Below are 22,412 nucleotides of genomic sequence, written 5' to 3'. Positions count from 1 at the left end.
AACCTGATCAGTGAGTTGGGAAATGGAGTTTTCTAAGTGCCTTAGGTCAGTATCTATGTGCTGAGAGAGAGTTTTAAAATTTTGGTCCCCAGTTATAAGAGCTGATATTCCAACTGCAGTGGAGCCAGCAATACCTAATCCAACCAGTAGAGGGATGACGATAGGGACTCGCTTCCATCGGGCAGTAATAATATCTGATGGGGCCAGGAGATTGAGTCCCTATTGGCTATCATAAATCTCAGCTCTGGGGAGGATGTGTACTGGGGTGCAGAGTATGGGGGCGGAGCTGCTGAACTGGTACGTGGAAATGCAGTTGGTGAGGCCAAAAGTGCAGGCTAACCAAGTGGTATCTGGGGCCTGAAGGTTTGTACCATTAAATGTTACATTGTGGGAGACATTACAATAGTGCCCATAGGGAGAACCTGAAAGGGTATAATTTGGGGAGTGGTAGCAGTGCCCGTACCCTTCTGTGTCTCCCAGGGTTAAATGGGGGTATGGACTGGGAGCATGAAGAATTGGACAGGTAGGCCGGTAATTGGGAAGCCAACCTGGTATAAAACAGTGGTTGAGGATTTAAACAGAGCCAACAGTCTTTTCCTAAATCTGATTAGATTTGTTGAGGAGGTGGTGAGCTGAGGACAACAAGGTTAACAGGGTTGTGTCCTCTTCGAGCCGAGTTGGGGTTGTAGGGGAAGGTTGTTGAGAGTGGGTATTGATTATCTGGATGAGGGGGCTTTGTATTTTTAAGGGGGCCTCCTGTTGTTTTATGACCTGGGCAATGGGTCCTATAGGGCGGTTGGGTCTGGCAAGGCTATACGCTGGATGGTAAAGATGTTTCCCATGTCCCACCCACTCATATATACTCTGAGACCCCAGGTTCGCCCCATTGTCCATCTACCATCTGGGGTAGTTAAAGTTATTTTGAGTGGGTTACAAGACCCGGTGTAGCATGGGGATGGGGGAGAGTCTCGGTTAAAAGAGATAAAGGAGTCTACATTTTTGGTATATCCTGATATAGTGGAGATAGTTTCACAACCCTCAATGGGGGCAAAAGAATTCATTTAAGTCTCCACAGTTCCATCTTTTTTGTGGGGTGGATCCTGGGCACAGATATAACCCATGGTCTGGAGTTGTTACTCTGCCCCTAAACTGCCGCACCCAGCTACACCTCCACTTGTTCTGAAATTTAGTTTGGGGCCCAGGAGGGCACAGAAGTTTAGGGAGAAGGCAATGCAGTTCTTTGGAATGTACTCCCAGGTTAGATTGACTAAGGTGGATCCCTTCCTGGTTAAGGAACTAACATATCCTCCAGTGGAGCCCTCGGTGAGGACCCATTGATAGTAGGTGGGTTCAAGGGGGGGTTTGCTATAGGGATTTACAGCACAGATTAGGGTGACGAGGGTGGTGACCGCAAAGAGCGCACAAGTCTTAGCTTTAGTGAGTTGGGGGATGAGTGTTTGACCCCCCATTGTCCTTCCGGTGGGGCAGTCTTGACGTGGGTGTGATGAATCCAGGCCGTTAGTCCGTCCACCTTGAGAGCAGTGGGTGTGATCAGGATAAATGTGTAGGGTCCCTTTCAACGGGGAGTGAGGCTGGAGATGGCGAATCTTTTAACAAGGACAGAGTCTCCAGGCTGGAAGGGGTGTGTTGGCCGCTCTGCAAGGTCCAATGGGGTGGGACGGGTGTCCTTAATGAGCTGGTGTATCTGGGATTGAACAGATTGCAGCGCCTGTAAGGACTTAAGGAGTGTATAGTTATGGACTTCAGCATGCATGATATCCACAGGTCTGGGGAGTAAAGGAGGGGGCCTGCCGAACATGATTTCAAAAGGGAAGAAACCTTTTTGATAGGGTGTGCATTGGACACGGAGGAGGACAAAAGGAAGCAGGCTGACCCAGTTTTCACTGGTCTCTAGGATAAACTTTGTCAGGGTTTCTTTTAAGGTCCGGTCGTTCGACTTGCCCTGAACTCTGGGGACAATAAGCACAATGTAATTTCCAGGATACACCCAGGGCCTTGGCTAGGCCCTAAGAAATTTGTGCAGTAAAGGTGGGCCCATTGTCTGACCCCAGCATTAGAGGGAGGCCAAACCAAGGAACAAGGGCCTGTAACCGTTTTTTTGTGACCACCAAAGCAGTCTCAGGCCTAGTGGGGAAGGCCTCAACCCATCCAGAGAACGTATCTATAAACACTAGGAGGTATTTATAGCCATTTGCCGGGGGTTTTATTTCAGTGAAATCTACTTCCCAGTGCTCCCCAGGGCTAGTCCCTCTAAGTCTCACTCCTACCTGGCTAGACCTGTTCCCTCCCGGATTTACTTGGCCACATACATCACACCGAGTAGTAGTTTCCTTGATAAGTTTATGTAAGTGGGGGATGTAGTATTTGGCTTTTAGCAGCTCAGTTAGCTTGGTTTGTCCTAAGTGAGTGGCCTGGTGTGTGTCCTTAACTAGAGCCCATCCTAGAGCCTCGGGGACCGCAATCCTTGTGTCCGGTAGAATCCACCATCCTGCGGAATCTTGTGTGCCCCCTTGTTCTTTAGCAAAATTTTCTTCATCAGGTGAGTACGTAGGGGTGGGGGACAGGGTTGGGGCCAGCAGAGTCACAAGAAGAGTCAGGTTTTACTGGTCCCAAGGCTGCCTGTCTGGCTTGTAGATCAGCCGCCCTATTTCCCCTCGCCTCTGGTGAATTTCCCTTCTGGTGTCCCTTGCAGTGTATTAATGCCACTGCCTTGGGCTTCCATATAGCCTCTAGTAGGGCTAGGATTTCTTCTTTATTTTGATGGTTTTTCCCTCTGAGGTAAGTAGTCCTCTTTCTTTATAAATGGCTCCATGTACATGAGCCATAGCAAAGGCATACCAGCTATCTGTGCAGATGTTTACAGTTTTTCCCTCCGCCCAGTCTAAGGCCTTTGTCAGATCTATGAGTTCTGCCTTTTGGGCCGAGGTTCCATGTGGAAGAGCCTGGGCCCGGATAACCTGCTCTAGGGTGACTACGGCTGCCCCGGCATACCTGACTCCGTCGACCATGAAACTGCTGTCATCTGTATACAGTGCCTCCTCTGGATTTTGCAGGGGGACATCGGTGAGGTCCGGTCGAGCTGTGTGGAGGACGTCCATTGTCTGTTGGCAGTCGTGTGTGGGCTCCTCCGGCTCGCTGTCTGGTAGCAGCATGGCAGGGTTTAAAACTGTAGCCTCTAAAAATTTTATGTGGGGCTGGTCCAAAAGTAAGGCCTGGTATTGAACTATGTGGGCATTTGACACCCATTTTCCAGGAGCTCCATGGAGTAGTGACTCTGCCGCGTGGGGTGCCACTAAGTTTAACTCCTGCCCCAAGGTTAGTTTGTCCACCTCCTTGACTAACAGGGCTGTAGCTGCCGCCGACGTCAGACAAGCTGACCACCCAAAGGCTACGGAATCAAGTCTTTTTGAAAGGTAGGCGACTGGCTGGAACCATAGTCCCAATGACTGGGTGAGCACCCCCTTAGCGACTCCCTGTTTTTCATGCACAAACAATCGGAAGTGTTTAGAGATGTCTGGCAAGGCCAAGGCTGGGGCTTAGTCAGGGCAGTCTTGAGCTTGTCAAAAGCCCGTTGCCCTGTCTCTGTCCACATCAAGGGCTGATTTCCTCCGATGCAGGCATACAGGGGCTTGGCTATCTCAGCGAATCCCAAAATCCATAGCCTGCAGTACCCTACTGCCCCAAGGAATTCTCGAACTTGGCGTTTTGTGGTGGGGGTGGGTATTTGCAGCACCGCTTGGACTCAGCTAGGTGCCAGTGCCCGGTTGCCCTTCTCTATGATATAGCCCAGGTAGGTAACTTTTGGTTGGCAGAGTTGGGACTTTTTAGCTGAGACCCGGTAACCCAAAGTCTGTAGGGTTTTTAATAATGACTAGGTGGTCTCTTTACAGGCCTCCTGGGTTTTTGTAGCCAATAGTAAGTCATCCACATATTGGAGTAGGACACACTCGGGGAACTCAGCTCGGCAGGTGGCAAGATCTTGGCTAAGTGCCTCATCAAACAGAGTAGGAGAGTTTTTGAACCCCTGAGGCAGTCTTGTCCAGGTGAGTTGCCCCAAAACCCCAGTATCAGGGTCAGTCCATTCAAAAGTGGCCGGGTAGTAGCTTATCCTCCACGGGGTTGGAACTCTGGGGCCCTGGAATAGCTCAGGGGCGCCTCCCCTAGAGGTCCCTGAGGTGGGAGCAGCTGCCCGGGAGAGACTCTGAGATGGCTTTTGTCTGGTGATGGACGAAGATAAATCTAAGTGGGACCTCCAAATGTTGTACAGGACCGAGCACAGAAAGTCAACACCAAGACAAAAGTATACAAAATTGCAGGGTCTTTATTGCCGGCAGCCACAAAGGACTCGCGTCTCTCTAACCCGTGGCCCCCAAAGGAGGGTGTCAAGACCGCTTTATAACTGTAAAAATCACCTTGGGCGTGAGGGAGAGGGGCGAGGGGTGGTGGTGAGGGGCTCTGGACATTCCAGTGGATTCCTGGGTGAAGATGGGGTGAGAGGCTCTGGACATTCTGGTGGATTCCTGGGCAAAGATGGGGTGAGGGGCCCCGGACATTCCGAGGGCCAGGGGCCCTTTTTGACATCCTGGTTGTTACTTAAGTGATTCACAAAAGTCAAGATTAGCATTTGTTAACACATTGTCTGGGTAAGGTGGGGATTATAGTCCTTAATTGCTCTTTCACATTTGGGTTATAGAGAGCAGTTTAAACAGAAAGCCGAGGTATGGTTGAAGTATGCAGTTTTATGGGTTTTTTTTTTACCATGTCACACATATGCACCACGGAATACTATGCAGCCACAAAAAATAACAAGATCACATTCTTTGCAGCAATATGGATGGAGCTGGAAGCCATACCCTAAGCAAATTAACCCAGGAACAAAAAAACCAAATACCGTGTGTCCTTACTTATAAGTGGGAGCTAAACAGTGAGAACACATGGACACAAAGAGGGTAACAACACACACTGAAGTCTCCTCGTGGGTGGAGGGTGGGAGGGAGAGGATCAGAAAAAACACCTATCATGTAGTTTGGTTAGTACCTGAGTGACAAAATAATGTATACATCAAATCCCCATGACATGAGCTTACCTATAATGAACCTGCACATGTACCCCTGAACATTAAATAAAAGTTAAAAATAATCCCCAAAACTCAAATTTCTGTGAGTGTGGGGTAGTTTTATACCTCAACATTCAATAACCAGTAACTACACCCAGAAGTATATAGTTCATTAACCTCTTCCACAGACAACCAGCTCAGTTCCTATGAGGTGGGATTCTCTACAGCCCCCTTTTACAGACAGAATAGTAATGATCATTGATCTCTGTAGTGGGTGATTTGCATGCCCTATGTTGCTTTCCTTTGGTCAGCGTCTAACTTCAGTCATAGATTGAGGATTGTTCTGGTTCTTATTGATAATGGCCCCTGCCCTCCTCATGCAAGTACCTCCCAGGGCTTCCCCTTTATCTTTCCTCAAGGACCCTGTCCCCAGGTATGGGGGAGGGGATGGTGATAATAGGGCCCATGCCAGTGCCTCTCCCTTTCCCCCGGCCCACTGCCTGAGATGTTAGCACTCAGGGCTTGTTTCTCTGAAGTCCTAGGAGCCTGCTCAGTCTCCAGGAAGTGTAACCTGGAAATGCGGAAAGTTACCACTGTTCTGGGCAACTCTTAGACAATGAGGGCAGGGGATTGGTAGGTCAACACTGCAGCTCCTGCTACTCGATGGACAATCACTGGAGCCATTATGAACACTGCTCAGAGACCCTGATGAAACTGAGTTCCTACTGCGTTACCAGCAAACCATGAACACAACCTTTTATTGGCTTCTCCTCCTTCCTGTCTCATTCTCCCCACTTTGTCACTCCTGACTCCTGGAATCAGCTCCTTGCATTCAGCTCTTGTGTTAGCCTTGCTTTCAAAAAAACCCAAACCCAGAGGGTGCTTGCTGTCTGCAAGAAGCTGTTCTAATTCTGTCACATGGCTAGATGCTTTCTTTCTCAGCCTGACTTCAGTCCTACCAGGCAGATATTGCTGTTATCCCCACTGTAGAGATGGGGAAACTGAATGAATGAGAAATTAAGTATCTTAGCAAAGGCATTTATTGATCTGCCCACATCCCCCAGTGTTTGAAGGTGCTCCCTAGGATGTTAACTCCCCTGCATTTCCAGGCTGCACTTGCCTATAGGCTGTGGCTTCAGAAAAGTCCCAGGGCTTTGAATAAGCATTCAGGAAGAAAAAGAAGAGTCAAGGAAATGGCAGTGCAGCAATTCTCACCCAGACAGTCTGTTATCAGGGCCCACCCATTTAAAATCTATGCTTTACTGCCTCCTAAAAACACAAAGGTGCAGGAAGGTGAAGTCATGCCCTGAAACACAGCTAGTGAGCACTGAAGCTGAGAATCCAAATTAAGCTTATTGGACACATAGACTCAAACTTACCTGCTAGTACTCCTCTTTTAAAAAGACCAAATCTATTGCTCTTTTCTTGAAACCAGAAGGAATAAGTCAGTTGAGCAAAATCCCCACTGGGTTAGGGCAGGTCTTTATTGTGAATCTGCAGTGGACTGTGGAAGCATGTCTCTATCTCAATGAGAGCAGGTAGTGTTTTCCGTTTATCAGTGTCCGGAGTGCTTTGGAACTGCTAAGCCTGGTAAAAATCACTGCTGGTTGGGAGGATTTCTCCATTTTACAGAGATCATGACAGCTTTCAAAGCAGAGGCCACTTTCTTCTCATGCACAGTGCTGAAGGAAGCAGTCAAATCCAGCCATCGTCCCAGGAAATAAGGGGGAAATGGGAGTGGGGATGGGAGCAGAGAGAACTCATACCACATCCTCTCCTCCCACTCCCAGCCCACTGCCTCATAGATGCTAGGAGTTAAGGCCTATTTCCTTATACTCAGGATGTTTTTCTCCCTTGTTTTCCCCTAATCCAATCTCTACTCTGTAGCCACCGAGATCCTTTCAACTTGCTAATCTGATCACATCCCTTCCCTGCTCAAATATCCTTCGATGCTTTCCCTTAGCTTTTTTAGGATAAAGGCAATTCGTGATTAAGCATTCAGACAGGTTTCACCCATGTCCCCATCAGCAGTCACACTTCCCAAAAAGCCTTTTCTTCATTAAACTCTGGCAACCCTAGATATCCATCCTGTCTCCTACCATCAGAGAGCTTTGCCAGGCTGTTCTCTGCCTGGGACATGCATCTCTCCCATCTTGTCCTTGCTAAACTGTGTGTAGTCTTCAGGTCAGAAGCTTCTTGACTTTTCCCTGACTAGCTCAAACCTCTCTGACAGATGTTCCTGTGGAATCCTGTGCCTCTCTTTGTTGCACTCAGCATAATTGGGCTGTGATTATTTTAATGTGTCTCTCCTAATAGAGTGTAAGCTTCTTAACATACGGCCTGTTTTTGCGTTTTACTACTGCATCCCCAGTGGCATGCACAGTGATGGGTAGGAAGTCCTAGAATGGTGGAAGGAATGAACAAATCTCACTGGGCTCATGGAACAAGGACAGGGTGACAGATTGGAGACAATGTGCATTTAACTCTTGTTCGGTTGTTGTTAAAGCCAACCAGATTCTACTGTTATAATTGTCCATTGTCCAATCAGCACTGTATGCAATAACTTTATTAAGGTCAAATAGATATCACAATACAGATTTATCCAATGGGATTCAGAAACTGGTTATAGACATCATCTAAGACACAAGACTGTTTTGTGTTAAAATTCTTGCAACATCACCAATCACACGAGTTTATACATTGATAACAACTTTTATCTGGAAATACAGATGCTCAGCTTGCCCTTTCTATTGGGCCCTGGTGTTTCAACTGAGTTAAAATGAAGAAGTAAAGATTGGCATTTTCTTGGTAATGAATACATTCTGGAGAATATTTCATGAGGCCTCTCTCTGGAATACAGAGTGGCACATGGAAGTCATTGCTAATTTATGGGTTACACTCAAATCAGAATTAGTAAATTTAGCTGTGACTTGAGAAGTTTTAATAATTACATTGAGGAACATATTAGATTTGCAAATAAACAGGATTTAAAGTGTACCTGGTAGTGTAGGTTCTACAGAATATTCCTTGCAAATTAATACTTGAGCAAGGCAGTATCTTGACTATGGTATCTATATCTGCATCTCCATTATTCTAAGAAAACAACACTCCATAAACACAAACAGTTATTAGGCCATGTTATTTATGGTCCACAAGATAAGAGCCACAAAACACCATAAAAGGTTACAAGAATGTAAATATTTAGCTAAGTAAATAGAATAAATATTGGGCAGTTATCATATGTAATACTAAATGTCTACTAACAGAGGAAAAAGAAAACCCCAGATTTCAATTATAATGCATTCAGAACTTTTAGGTAAAGCCAGAGGAGACAAATTCGCAAAGTATACAAAGTAGTGAATATATTCCTATAAATATTCATTTGACAAATTCATGGTGCAAACCAGAACATTTTCGTAAACACAGTTCAAATGTTCATTGTGTGAGAAAATGCTTATTCATGCACTTAAATACTTAAATCATATGCGCATTGATTCATCACATAAAAAAAGAGTAATTTTTCTGAAACAAATAACTTAGAGACTCATAGTCCTATAGGACCTAAAACTAAAAAATAATAAGACATGCATGTTGTGATACATCAAATTGTCTTCTAGAAATTATTATAACATCTTTCCCACCAAAATACATAAGAAAACTCAATGCTATCTGATTTACTTTATGCATATTACTTACTAGAGACTTTAAGCTACAAAATACTTCTACTACTTCAACACACATACAAAATGAACATGAAAGTAACTGTGGATATAACAAGGTACTCTCCAATTAGCCATCTGTGATGAATAATATATCTCTTCATGTCATCTCATCTCTAAGTATCATTTATCACAACCCAGGACTTTCTGCCCTAATGAGGACTAGAGATCTCTGATTTACATTCAATACTCTCTGCATTAATAATTGATTGAAACTCTTAAAAAATTCTTCTGCCACTGAAATGGAATGTGGTGAGACTATCTCCAGAAGAATGTAAATGCTACTCTGTTAAATTTGATTGGTAAAGGAAGTGGGGCCAGCAGGCTGTTGGCCAAACTCATCTGAGGATGGCCCCAAACTTGCCTGCTGACTGTACCCACTGCTTGACCCATAGCTGTCTTGGTTGTAACCACCTTGATTATAGCTGCTGGAGTGCTTCTCCATCGGATCTGAAAGATATCTCTGTCCTGAAGAATGCCAGCCAGTCTCCTTAAAAACAAACCATATGTTTCCAGCCCAGAGAATAAAGTTCAAGAATCCAAAGACCTGAAAGAAAATCAGAGCCAATGAATTGATGGACTGACAAAAACCCAAGAAAATTTTCAATTTTGGAAAAATTCTTCACAATTCAAAAGATCACTTTTCACTTTAATGTTGAGTCCTCTTCCAAGTTTTCCATTTGGAACTGGTATTTCATTTAGAATATCTGGCCTTTATTAGATGCAGGCACTAATGTCAGGCACTACATAAAGGACTTTCTGTGTATCAATTCACTTGGTCTAAGAATCAGTCTAAGAAGTTGCTATTGTCATACCCATACTAAAGATGTGGAAAGCTTGTCTAAGGTCATGTGGTTTGCTGAGTAGTAGATCTGGGATTCAAACCCTGTTCTGACTCCCTAACTGGCACCCTTACTTAAGCCATCATTCATTCTCCAAATAAAGTATCCTTCATGATATGTAAGATTATTTCCAGGTGGCACAGGGATGAGAATTTTCACTATGATAATGGGGTATTCATTTATAAGGCTATCTTCTCTTCATGGTTAGAGATTCTGCTTTTGCTTTTCCATTTATGGTAATCACATAAAGTGAGTCAATTAAAAATACAGCATAAGCAATGGTACAGGTGATATGCAAATAAGCATAGGCATGACAGCATATTGAGAGGTTGGCTGTTTGAATAATTGTACTTTCTGTGATTCTCACATGCCGTAAGTGAATGCTGAAACCAGACTATGAGTAAGATGCAGGTTTCAGAGAAGTACAAAATATTTTCTTAAGAACTGGATGTGAAACTTTCCTATGGAAATTTCTCTTACTCTCCAGAAGGATGTCAGTGAGTCAGAGGACTGGGTGTTGCTTCCCCAAAGCCTAAGGTTTGATGGAAGCAGAACTGTTTGCTGTTGCATGAGGCCCAAACAGAAGTCCTCATTCCATAGCTTGTTCTGCAGCCTTTTCCAAGGCTGGTTGATTGACTGGGGAATTAACCACAGGCAGTGTGCTTTAACAGCCCCCTAATGGAAACAGGTAACAGTAGTAATATGCAAAGCTGTGATAACATGAAAGTATATTTAGTCACTACCCTAGCAAGACACTGACCAATCAAAATGGACTTGGGCAGTGACCATGGCCCTGGGGTAGGGTGCTGGAAGTCCCTTGCTGGGTCAAAATTTATCCCATGGTTTCTGGACAGTGAGATGATCCAGAGTGCCTTGTGGGTAGTGGTGGCAGAGGGAGCACTGGTGTAGTCAAGAAGCCAGACCTTGGAGGCTTGGAGCTAAGACTATTTATCAAGTATTTCAATATTTTAGCAGCACGCAAATGTAATACTAGTCTTGGAGTAATTTCTTTAGGCTTTGAAATAAAAGGGGCCTGGGCACTATACTTTCTTGCCCTGCTACCTGGGACAAGGCATTTAGTCTGTAGACTTCCTTTTTGTTTTTCTTGTATGGAATGGACACAAGAATTCCTTTCTTGGAAGACAGTTGGGAAGATTAAAGAGAATGTGTGTAAAGTAGCTAGACAGTGCTGGACACATGAGCAAATACTTAGCAAATTATAACCTAAGCTCTGAATCACCTGCTAAAATATTTCCGTGAATTGTATTTTGTTAACTTTTTTTTTTTTTTTTTTTTTTTTGCTGCAGCATGCATTGAACTGAGGCATAAAGAGTGAAATCATGTTCTTGAGAGACTACAATAACCAAAATCAAGTTTCTAGGCCCCCAATCGATCTAATTAGAGACTGGTTTATCCAGTCCTCCCTCTTTCTTCCTTCTCTCTTCTTGCATCCTCTTTTCTTCCTTTTAACACTAATTGAGAACCTATTTCCTGCCATGCTCTAGGCTACTTGCTGAGGGAGATATAAATCATAAATAAGGTATAATAGTTTCTTAAACAAAATAAATTAGTGAACTACTGACGAAACTCTAATTTCACATAGGACCATTTTACCATGTGTAACCAGAAAATTTTCCATTAAAAGGGAGATCTTCATTAAATTGCACTTTTATAAGTGTATGTCAATACATGAGTATAAAAAATTATCAAGGATCCTGGGCAACATAGCAAGACCTTGTCTGTTAAAAAAAATTAGCTGGGCATGGCAGTTCATGCCCATAGTCCCAGATACTCTACTCAGAAGGGGTACTTGAAAGGCAGAGGCAGTAGTATCTCTTGAACCCGAGAGTTCCAGGTTATAGTGGGCTATGATTGCATCACTGCAACTCCTGCCTGGGTGGCAGAGCAAAGCCCTGTCTTAAAAAACAAAACAAAACAAAAAAAAAACCAAAACAAAACAAAACAAAAAAACAGAAAAAAGAAAGGAAAAAAACTTATCAAGGAATCTTCTCAGACAAGAAGGATGGCTCTGCCCAGGGATGTAATTTTAGCTATTTCCTATCTATTGATCTCTCTCTTTTCCCTATTATTATTTGTTTTTTTTAAAAAGGGATGCTGAAGAAAAACTTAAGACATCAAGGAAATGCTACTTAACAGTAAGAACATAAACAAGGCATTTCAGTGTTTAAGGAGTACTGGTTTCTTACCCCAGCATCACAGATCTCTTGGCTGGCACATTTGAGGGGCACTTGGGCCCTTCAATTCTTTTTTGCCATTTGTTGCAACGGAAATTGGGGTGAGGATTTTGATTCAAGCTCAGAGTTGGGGATGACAGAAAGAGAAACTGAAAGAGACTGTACATAACATGCAAAAAAATGGGGAGACAAGATCTAGATGGTCTAAAGAGATGTACGAAGATTGAAGTAAAGCTGGAGAGCCAAAAGTAGAAATGATGGCTAAAATATTTATGCTCAGTGAAACTTTGAAAGAAATTGAGAAACTAAAAAGCATTATTTCTTACTCTCCTCTTCAGGCTCTAACACTGTGTGACATTTAGGAATGATCGTATTTTAGTAGCCATTTTCAGTTGACATGTATAGAGCATTTGCCATAAGCTGGGCATCATGCTAAGTATTTTTTTATAGATTATCTCACTGAATTTTTCAACAGTCCTGAGATCTGTTATACAATTATCCCCATTTTACAGATGATAAAACTAAGGATTAGAGAGTTTACCTCAGCTCCCAGTATATGTAGTATCTGGATATCTTACCTACATTTTAGTGTTACTGTAAAATTATAGATGCCAAAGTGCTTTGAAGAAAGTAAATTTGTTACCAAGGTAGAGAGTATGACTATTATTTACTGATTCATTTACTTGTAAAGGGTATTTATTGTGGTATATGTCTGGCTCCTACTCCAAAAACTATGTTTGCCCAGTAAAGTGTGTTCTCTGAGCCACATTTCTACATCATTGCCCAAACCCTCTGTTCATAACTGATGAGACTGAGGTGGGCATCCGGCCCAAGGTGGGCTAATGAGATTCTCTCTACCAGAAATTTGGAATTGGGCCCGAGTGATTTTCGTTCTGTCCAAGCTGTTCCTTTAAAAAATACATATAAAGTTAGAAACTGTAGGGTGACTATCTTCTGCTGTATGGATGAAAAAAAAAAGAAAATTTCATCTGAAAAGAGAGAACAGTGTAATAAACATGCAGAAAGGGATAGGGATGCAGAAAGAAAGACAGATGAGAGATGGACGATGAGGACTGTCCAGCTTCCTGAAAGTCTTCCAGTTCTTGGCTGTTGGGTTCTGCCCTAGGAAGACACATTTTTAATGGATTTCCAATTCTTTTCATTTTTTGCATAAGCTAGCTCAATATGATTTGAAGCCAAGCAATTTGTAATAAAAATATTGTGTTTTTGGTTGATTAATGTCCTTTCCCCCACTGTTGGTAATAGAAATCTGATTTTCTTTGCAGAGCCAAGTTTTAGTCAAATGGCTTCGGCTCTCTCCTGGAACTCTGCATCTTGAGCAGAGCAATGCAAGGTTAGATAAAATTTTCCACTAATGGCAACTCTAAGAAACAATTCTTTGGTACTGAACATCTAGAACTCCAATTCTGCTCCAGAGAACTGCTCTTTCTAGACTCTGTTTCTTCAGGTTTCACCAAATTGTATGAGCTGCTTAATATCCTTCCAAATACTTTTTTCCTGATGTTGTTAGAGTCAGCTTTGATTATTCTAATGCATACAAACATTGGTATCAGAAGTGAACTGCAAATAACAGATTTTAGGGGTATGAGGATTGGTTTGCCTTAGCCAGGGTAAACTGAGTTTTCTGTTGCTGGGAACTAGAAGACTGTTGGCTGATAGGGACAAAAACACCACTGGACCTGTCCTTTCACACACATCATGTTATTCGGTTTCAATTCGTTCTTTATTTTGGTTTTAGGAAACACGTCACATTGTTTTTCTTTCATAATTTCTATCTTTTAGTCTAAAAATCATTAGATGTATCAGAAGTAGAATTAGAAGAACCATGCAGAATGTCAATTTATTGGAAGATTAAGTATTAAACTAACAAAGCAATTTCATCTTGTCGTCTTAGATTTTGAGAACAGGGTTGTAATAGCTTTAATTAAATACTGTCTATAAACAAACTACAGAAGTATAAGTAAATATGGTAATGTATACCTCAAAGTATTTATTTACAAGTGTAGTCAGCAATGAATAAAAATGATTGTGAGACCCTAAGGCAGAATTTCTTTTCCTGGTTACTATCTCACCAAAGCAGAAATCACAGTCCATTCAGAGTAGCAACCCTTTTTCTCTTCTTAAGTGCCTTCCCAGATTGAATTTCAGAAAGCTGTAGAAATACAGGTTAATCTTGAAGCAAAGATAATTATTTCTGGGGTGTGCTAAAAAATGTTCTTTCAGCAAACACTGCTGAGCCTTTTCTTCAATAACTGCTGCTTTTTCCTGCCATTTCAGCTTGCATATTTCTCAGATACAGTTTCTTTCTTTGGAATAATACAAGTCTTAGACTTATAAATTAAAAATCCAACTTAGTGTCCCTGCTAACTCTCAGATTTTCTCTCTTCTTATAAGAACCATACTCTTGATGATAATATTTGACTTTGTTCAACTAATACAGTGCCGCTTTTCCAAAGTTATAAAGTAAACCAGAAGCATGGAGAAAATTCAGATATTACCACAGCTATTATAAGTACTTTTTTATATAATGTTTTTCTTTTTTCATCCTACTAGGTCTGTGTATTTTTCTCTAATCAGTTGGGTGTATTCTAACTACATGTGGCTTGAACAATATTTTCTCACCAGGAACTTGTACGCTCTCAAATATTTTTTTTTAACTTCTGTCAGGCTTCAACCTTAAAGTTGAGATTTTTTTTTTTTTTTTTTTTTTTTTTTTTTTTTTTTTAGACTGAGTCTCACCCTGTTGCCTAGGCTGGGGTGCAGTGGCAAGATCTCGGCTCACTGCAACCTCCGTCTCCCGGGTTCAAGGGATTCTCATGCCTCAGCCTCCCTAGTAGCTGGAAGTACAGGTGTGAGTCACCAGGCCTGACTAATTATTTGCATTTTTAGTAGAGATGGGGTTTCACCATGTTGGCCAGGCTGGTCTCGAACTCCTGACCTCAGATGATTCTCCTGCTTTGGCTTCCTAAAGTGCTGGGATTACAGGTGTGAGCCACTGTTTCCGGCCAAAGTTTGGATTTCATAATTGCTTCTGGCTTAGAGTTTCGGCTGGACTGTCACCAAAGCAGCAGCTGCTAATACCTACTAGGTTCTTATTAAGAACTCTTTAATTGCTCTCATTAGGAATGATGGATTCTGACAATAAAAAAACCCTAGGGCCAAGTGATCAGCCTGCACCTGAGGTGAACTATCTCACCTTTTGATTGACCTAGTTGTGTAGGCAACAATTTTCAAGATGACTTCTGAGATGTTTTTCTTATTATTTTGACTGGCAAACAATGATATGAACAGTAAAGCACAGATGAAAAATACTTACCACAGAAGTGTTTAAGCTTGACATAACAGGGCTGTGGACAGCCATGCATTTGTTGGATGGCTGTTTGCAAGCTGACATTAGTAGCAATACTTCCTTGGGATCTGTTGCAACTTTGACATCAGACAATCCTTTTGCCCAAGCTGATGAACCCACCAACCATAGGAACGAGAAGACTACAGTGACAATGAAGTCCTACAGAAACAAATCAGAAGAGAAAATGGTAAAAGAAAATGTGAGTTCTAGAAACGAGTTGATTTGTTTATGTAACTATTTGATTTGCCTTTTGGAAAATTTTAAGATCTCATAGCATTGGAACCAGAGAAAAGATTTTGAAAAACAAATAAAAGAAAGCTTTGTGATATTAATCTTTCCATAAAGTAAATAATAATATTTATTAAATGCTTAATCCCAGGAATAAAGTTATAACCTGCACCTAATTGTTCCTACAACATCCCTGTAAGGAAAGGTACATCATCCTATTTGCAGACGTTAAACTAACATAGAGAACGGTTGGATAGCTGGTCTGAGACTTCACAGATAATTCATGATGGCATCAGGACTCAAACCCAGGCAACCCTACTATTGAGTCCAATCTCTTAATCACCAAGCTGTCATGATTCCAGACATTTGGAGATCTGTCTGCTAACTGTTGAAGACTCTGGATGACAATGTTCACTCATTCATTCATTTATTCGTTCGTTCACTTAACAAACCAATGTGTTATCTATTGTATGCCTGGAACTGTGTTAAGCGGAAGACAGTAAGAGCTATAATGTTTTTGAATGTGTGCTATGGGTGAGAGGTTTGGTATAAAATTATTCTTAAAATAATCATGTTAGACAGTATTCTTAGGCCAATTTTAAAGAGGAGGAAGCTGAAACTCATAGATATAAGGTAACATACAGAAAGTGGTAGAGCCAGAATTCAAATCTGTTTGACTCTGAAAATCATCTGCTGTTTGTAGGGGAAAGAAGCTTTCATCCATATCAAACAAAATTTTTAGGAGGTAAGGGGATGAGCATTTTAGAGACCATCTCCAAACTTCTGATTATAGGGGCTATGCCTCATATCTTCCCTCATGACTCAGATGAGGTGGCAGGTAGGAGAGACTGTCCAAGATTTAGACCACGTTCTAACATAGTAGAAAAAAATTTCAGATTGACTATATATATGTTTGACTACTGTAAACATGTTTCATGCTGCTTACCTAAAATAATAAAAACATCGACCAGAAAAGAAAAAAAGTAAATGATATGCCAGCAGAAACAGGCTGCTCTTTTGCTCTTAATAATAACCTCCTCAAACAGAAAATTTGGCTTGTGTTTCTTTCTTACCCAAGGGCATAGTGCATCTGACTAGCTCTGTATCTTGCTCTCATCATGTGGCTGAATTACTTTTCATCATGATCCCATGATCTACACTGAGGGAACTCTTAAACTCTAAAGATGCTGTTGTGCTGGACAGTTGTTAGGGGTGATCTTTGTGGAGAACATTCTGGAGGGTCTCACTTCAGAGTGGCTGAATCTTCTGCAACTCATTTGATCCAGTGGCTGTTGTGAATTATGCAACTCACCAGTTCACCTTTTTTCATGATGCCTCTAGAAAATTAAGGGCCAATGTGTGACCCATTCATAGGGTTTTGATGGCATGGGTATTTTAACCTGATTCCTTATTTTGTTTTTTATTCTCTTTCTTCTTTTTACTTTTCATTGTCATTCAATTACACCTTGGGTTTTAAATGTCTTTATGAGCCTTTCTGAGATGAGGTAGAGGTATAAACAAGCAAACAAATACAATGTCTACAGCTGTTTCAACAGTAATTAATAACAACATTTGGAATAAAAACTCAGGTGTTTGGGTCTGAACTTGAAATTGGAGGAATAGTTAAAAATCCATAAACCAGACTGACTGTGTCAAATCATGGCTTTCTGTTCGTGTTCAATCTGGTACCTTAATTCATTCATGCTTTTATTCACATAGTAATTTTTGAGTAACGTGCCGAGTATTGAGGAAAGTCTTACGGAGTATTTAAAAAATGGAAAATGTGGACTCTGTTCTCTTGATATTACATATTTGTTAGAGCCCACAGTTACCCTACAACTTTACCTATAGTACAATTGTGGTCATTATTTATATTCAGCATAATTAGAAAAGACTTGTTAAAAGGTCAGTAGAATGGGGAAACAGAATAGAGTCATGTGAAGGCCTTTCAATTAGAAATTGGAGAAAACTGTTAGATTTATTTGTTCAAATAATAACCATACCTAACATTTATTGAATGCTTATTATGTGTCAAGTATTATTTCAAGTTTACATGTTTTGACTCACTTAATCCTGACAACTGCACCATGAAATAGATACTAATCCTGATTCCATTTCACGATTGAGGAAATAGAGATACAAAGGGATTAAACAAATTGCTTGAAGTCATGAATTAGTAAGTGGAGGTGCAAGGATTCTAAGCCTGGCCATCTGCTTTATGGAATACTGACCTTCCTATTTAAAATTAAGAAACTAAAAAGTTTTTTTTTTTAAGTTGGTTTTGACTATAATCGCAACATTTTGGGAGGCCAAGGCAGGATGATTGCCTAAGCCCAGGAGTTCAAGACCAGCCTGGGCAACACAGTGAGACTCCATCACTACAAAACATTTAAAAACTAGCTGGATATGGTGCTGCATACCTATAGTCCTAGCAACCTGTGAGGCTGAGGTGGGAGGATCACCTGATCCCAGGAGTTTGAGGTTGCAGTGAGCTATGATTGCATCACTGCACTCCAGCCACTTCAGCCTGGGCATCAGGATGAGATCTCATTTCTTAAAAAAAAAAAAAAAAAAGGAAAGAAAATGGATTTGAGGTCCTGCTTAATTTAAATATAAAACATAGTAAAAAGTCATTTTTCCATAAACAGGCTTCTGATTGAAGTCAAGGATCTATATCTTTGAAACAAAGATGACATTTTAAGAAGGTGGTTCAACTTTTTATGCCCTAGTACCATTTTGTAAAAAGGCATCAGTAATATAATAATTTCTCTTATCTGAGTTAAAAGCTCAGACTTTGTCATCAGACGGACCTGGGTTTTAGTCCTTACTTTGACACATACTACCTGTTACTTGTGTGTTCATAGGTAATTTGCTAGACTACTTGAGGCCTCAGTTTACCTCTCTGTAAGTTGGAATAATAACGGTAACCCTCTTAGGAGGATAAAATAATATAAATCAAATGTTTAGCACAATGCCTGGTAAATAGTGAGTGACAAATAAATGCAAACTTTTATATCACCAATAAAAGAAACAATGACAGCAACAAGAGTAATATAAATCATATAAGTTTATGGAGCAGGAACCTACATGCTCCATAGCATGTAGGAACCTATGCTCACTCCAACTGCATAGGCCCTCTGTCTGCTGCTCAAACTCACCAAGAACATGTGTAGCTTAAAGCTGCACCCTTCACGCCCCCATCCCTTGAGATCCACATGGCTCCTTCTTTCTTTATTCAAATCAATACTCGGATTTCATTTTATCATGTTGTTTTCTTGCCCACCACATATAAATAGCATCCTACGTTAAATTCCCTATGTTCCTTTTCCAGTTTTATTTTTCTCAGTTTCACGTTCACCAACTGGTACATTATATATTTACTTGCTTGTATCTTGTGGGCAGATCTTTGCCTATGATGCTCATACTGTCTGCCCAGCACAAAGAATGGTGTCTGACACATAGTAGTTGCTTAATAAATATTTCTGAAATGAATGGCTGTAGGAGGAAATGTTTCTGATAGACTGAAGTAGAAACACCAGTGTAGAGATCTGTGCATACAGGCCAGGGCCTTTGCACTTGCTGTTTCCTCTGTCCAGAGCTCCTTTCCTATCTCTTAGAGCCATGTTGTAGAAGGGCACATTCCTGCCTTAGGGACTTCACACTTGCTATTTGCTTGTTGCAGAATTCCCTTCCTATCCCTTATAGCCATATGATCTACTTTATCACCTTAACTGGTCCTTATTAATGTCTCCCTCCCCAGATAGATTTCCCTGAGGTCTGCATTTAAAATGTACACCTTTCTGTCTATCCCCTTATTCTTCTTTGCTCAGCATTTTTCACAGTTTGAAAATGTTTGTTTGCCTGCTTCTTCCAATAAGATGTTAGTTCCATGGGTGCAAGGATTTTGACTACTTAGCACATTGCTGGCTCTTGGCAGAAGAGGTGCCATCAACATTTGTTGAGTGAGAAAATGAATGAAGGAATATATAAAATGATCCCAATTTCATTAAAAAATATATATTGATGTATTTAACATTACATAAGAATATATCAAGTGGCCATGGTAGAATTAGAGATAACTTTATTTATATATATATATATATATATATATATATATATATATATATATATATCTTATTGCATTTTAGGTTAGGTTTTGGGGTATATGTGAAGAACATGCAAGATTGTTGTATAGGTACATACATGGCAATGTGGTTTGCTGCCTTCCTCCCCATCACCTATATCTGGCATTTCTCCCCATGTTATCCCTCCCCAACTCCCCACCCCCCGCTGTCCCTCCTCTAGTTTCCCCCTCACAGACCCCAGTGTGTGATGCTCCCCTTCCTGTGTCCATGTGTTCTCATTGTTCAACACCCACCTATGAGTGAGAACATGTGGTGTTTGATTTTCTGTTCTTATGTCAGTTTGCTGAGAATGGTGGTTTCCAGGTTCATCCATGTCCCTACAAAGGACACGAACTCATCGTTTTTGATGGCTGCATAGTATTCCATGGTGTCTATGTGCCACATTTTCCCTGTCCAGTCTATCATCGATGGGCATTTGGGTTGGTTCCAGGTCTTTGCTATTGTAAACAGTGCTGCAATGAACATTTGTGTGCATGTGTCCTTATAATAGAATGATTTATAATCCTTTGGATATATACCCAGTAATGGGATTGCTGGGTCAAATGGAATTTCTGTTTCTTGGTCCTTGAGGAATCGCCACATTGTCTTCCACAATGGTTACTTTTCTTTTACATAAGCTTGTGTATTTAAAAACTTATTTTATACTTAGGCCAAATAAAAACAATGTGACATTATGATCAAAGCACTGGCCAATGGTTTTCCCAAACAAAACTTTACATGGCAAAATTTGCCCTTACAACAGCAACAAGGTTTTAATTAGACCGATTAATAATGTAATTAAAATTGAGAATGTTTACCATCCTCAGTAAATTTTTAAAAATTATATCAACCACACTTATGAGCCACAGAGCAATTAAAACAGAAATCAGTGCTATTAAAATCACTCAAAATAATAATGATTACATGGAAATTAAACAACCTGCTCCTGGATAACTTCTAGGTAAATAATGGAATCAAGGCAGACATCAATAAATTCTTCAAAACTAATTAGGACAGATACAAGAAACCAGAATCTCTGGGACACAGCAAAAGCATTGCTAGGAGGGAAGGTTATAGCACTAAACATCAAAAAGTTACAAAGATTTCAGATTACTAACATAATATTACAACTAGAGGAACTAGAGAAACAAGAGCAAACCATCCCCAAAGCCAGCAGAAGACAAGAAATCGTTAAAATCAAAACTGATCTGAAGGAAATGGGATGTGAAAACCATACAAAAGATCAATGAATCTTAAATTTAGTTTTCTGACAGAATTAATAAGATCGATAGACTTTTAGCTAGGCTTGTGAAGAAAAAAACAGAAGATCCAAATAACACAATCAGAAATAACAAAGGGGACATTACCCCCGACTCCACTGACTTCTCCGAGTGGAGAAACTGCTATGAAAACCTCTATACATACAAAGTAGAAAAACTAGAAGATATTGGTAAATTCCTGGAAACCTCGCAAGTTTGAACCAGGAGGAAAATGAATCCCTGAACAGACTAATAATGGCTTCTGAAATTGAATCAGTAATAAAAGGCCTAACAATCAGTGAAAGCCCAGGACCAGATGGATTCACAGCCAAACTCTTCCAGATGTGTAAAGTAAAAAAAATGGTACCATTTCTACCAAAATTATTCCAAAAAATTAAGGAGAAGGGACTCTTCTCCAACTCATTCTATGAGGCCAGCATTACCCTGATAACAAAACCTGACAGAGACACAATTAAAAAAGAAAACACTGTTCATCAGGCCAATATCCCTGATGAACATAGGTGCAAAAATCCTCAACAAAATACTAGCAAACTGAATCCAGCAGCACATCAAAAAGCTGATTCACCAAGATCAAGTAGGGTTTATCGCTGGGCTGCAAGGTTGGCTCTACATATACAAATCAATAAATGTGATTTACCAAATAAACAGAACTAAAAATAAAAACCACACTATCACCTCATTAGATGCAGAAAACACTTTCAATAAAATTCAACATCCCTTCATGTTAAGAACCCTCAACAGAGTAGGGACTGAAGAAATGCACTTCACAGTAAAAGAGCCATCTATGACAAACCCCCAGCCAACATCATATTGATTATACAAAATCTGGAAGTATTCCTCTTGAAGGCCAGGTGCGGTGGCACACGCCTGTAATCCCAGCACTTTGGGACACTGAGATGGGTGGATCACCTGAGGTCAGCAGTTTAGAGACCAGCCTGACAAACATAGTGAAACCACATTTCTACTAAAAATACAAAAATTAGCTGAGTGTGGTGGCTTGTTTTCTGTAATCCCAGCTACTTGGAAGGCTGAGCAAGGGGAATAGCTTGAACGTGGGAGGCGGAGTTGCAGTGAACTGAGATCGCACCACTGTACTCCAGCCTGGCGACAGAGTTAGACTCTGTCAAAAGGAAAAAAAAGAAAGGAAGTATTCCCCTTGAAAACCAGAACAAGAGAGGACTGCCCTCTCTAACCACTTCTATTCAACATAGTGTGGGAAGTCCTAGCCAGAGCAATCAGGCAAGCGAAAGAAATGAAAAGCATCGAAATATAAACACAGGAAGTCAAACTATCCCTGTTTGCAGAAGATATGATACTTTACCTGGAAAACCTCATAGTTTCTGCCCAGAAGCTCCTTGATATGACAGACAACTTCAGCAAAGTTTCAGGATACAAAATCAGCGTACAGTGTAGTAATATTGATAGCATTTCTACACACCAATAACATCCAAGCTGAGATCCAAATCAAGAACACAAGCTTATTCACAATAACCACAAAAGGAATAAAATACCTAGGAATACAGCAAATCAGGGAGGAGAAAAATCTCTACAATGTGAATTACAAAACACTGCTGAAA

At 40.9% G+C, this 22,412-nt stretch overlaps 1 protein-coding gene across 2 annotated transcripts in view; it reads right to left on the bottom strand.

Moving 5' to 3' along the window:
- Positions 1–7,621: 7,621 nt before the first annotated feature.
- The window catches only part of SYNPR (synaptoporin), a 342,577-nt gene continuing 327,786 nt past the window's right edge, over positions 7,622–22,412 (bottom strand). For both annotated transcript variants that reach the window (XM_032290375.1, XM_032290376.1), the window contains 2 exons: positions 15,171–15,362; positions 7,622–9,343 (listed from right to left, as the gene is read on the bottom strand). In XM_032290375.1, coding sequence (XP_032146266.1) covers positions 9,086–9,343; positions 15,171–15,362 — 450 coding nt within the window. In that variant the 3' untranslated portion in view covers positions 7,622–9,085. The remainder of the gene's footprint in view (positions 9,344–15,170; positions 15,363–22,412) is intronic.

Source organism: Sapajus apella, unplaced genomic scaffold (assembly GCF_009761245.1).
Source record: "Sapajus apella isolate SASKATOON/1434 unplaced genomic scaffold, GSC_monkey_1.0 scaffold23, whole genome shotgun sequence".
NCBI lineage: Eukaryota > Metazoa > Chordata > Mammalia > Primates > Cebidae > Sapajus > Sapajus apella.
The sequence above is the reverse complement of the archived record's forward strand: the minus strand, read 5'-3'. Positions and strand labels throughout refer to the sequence as shown.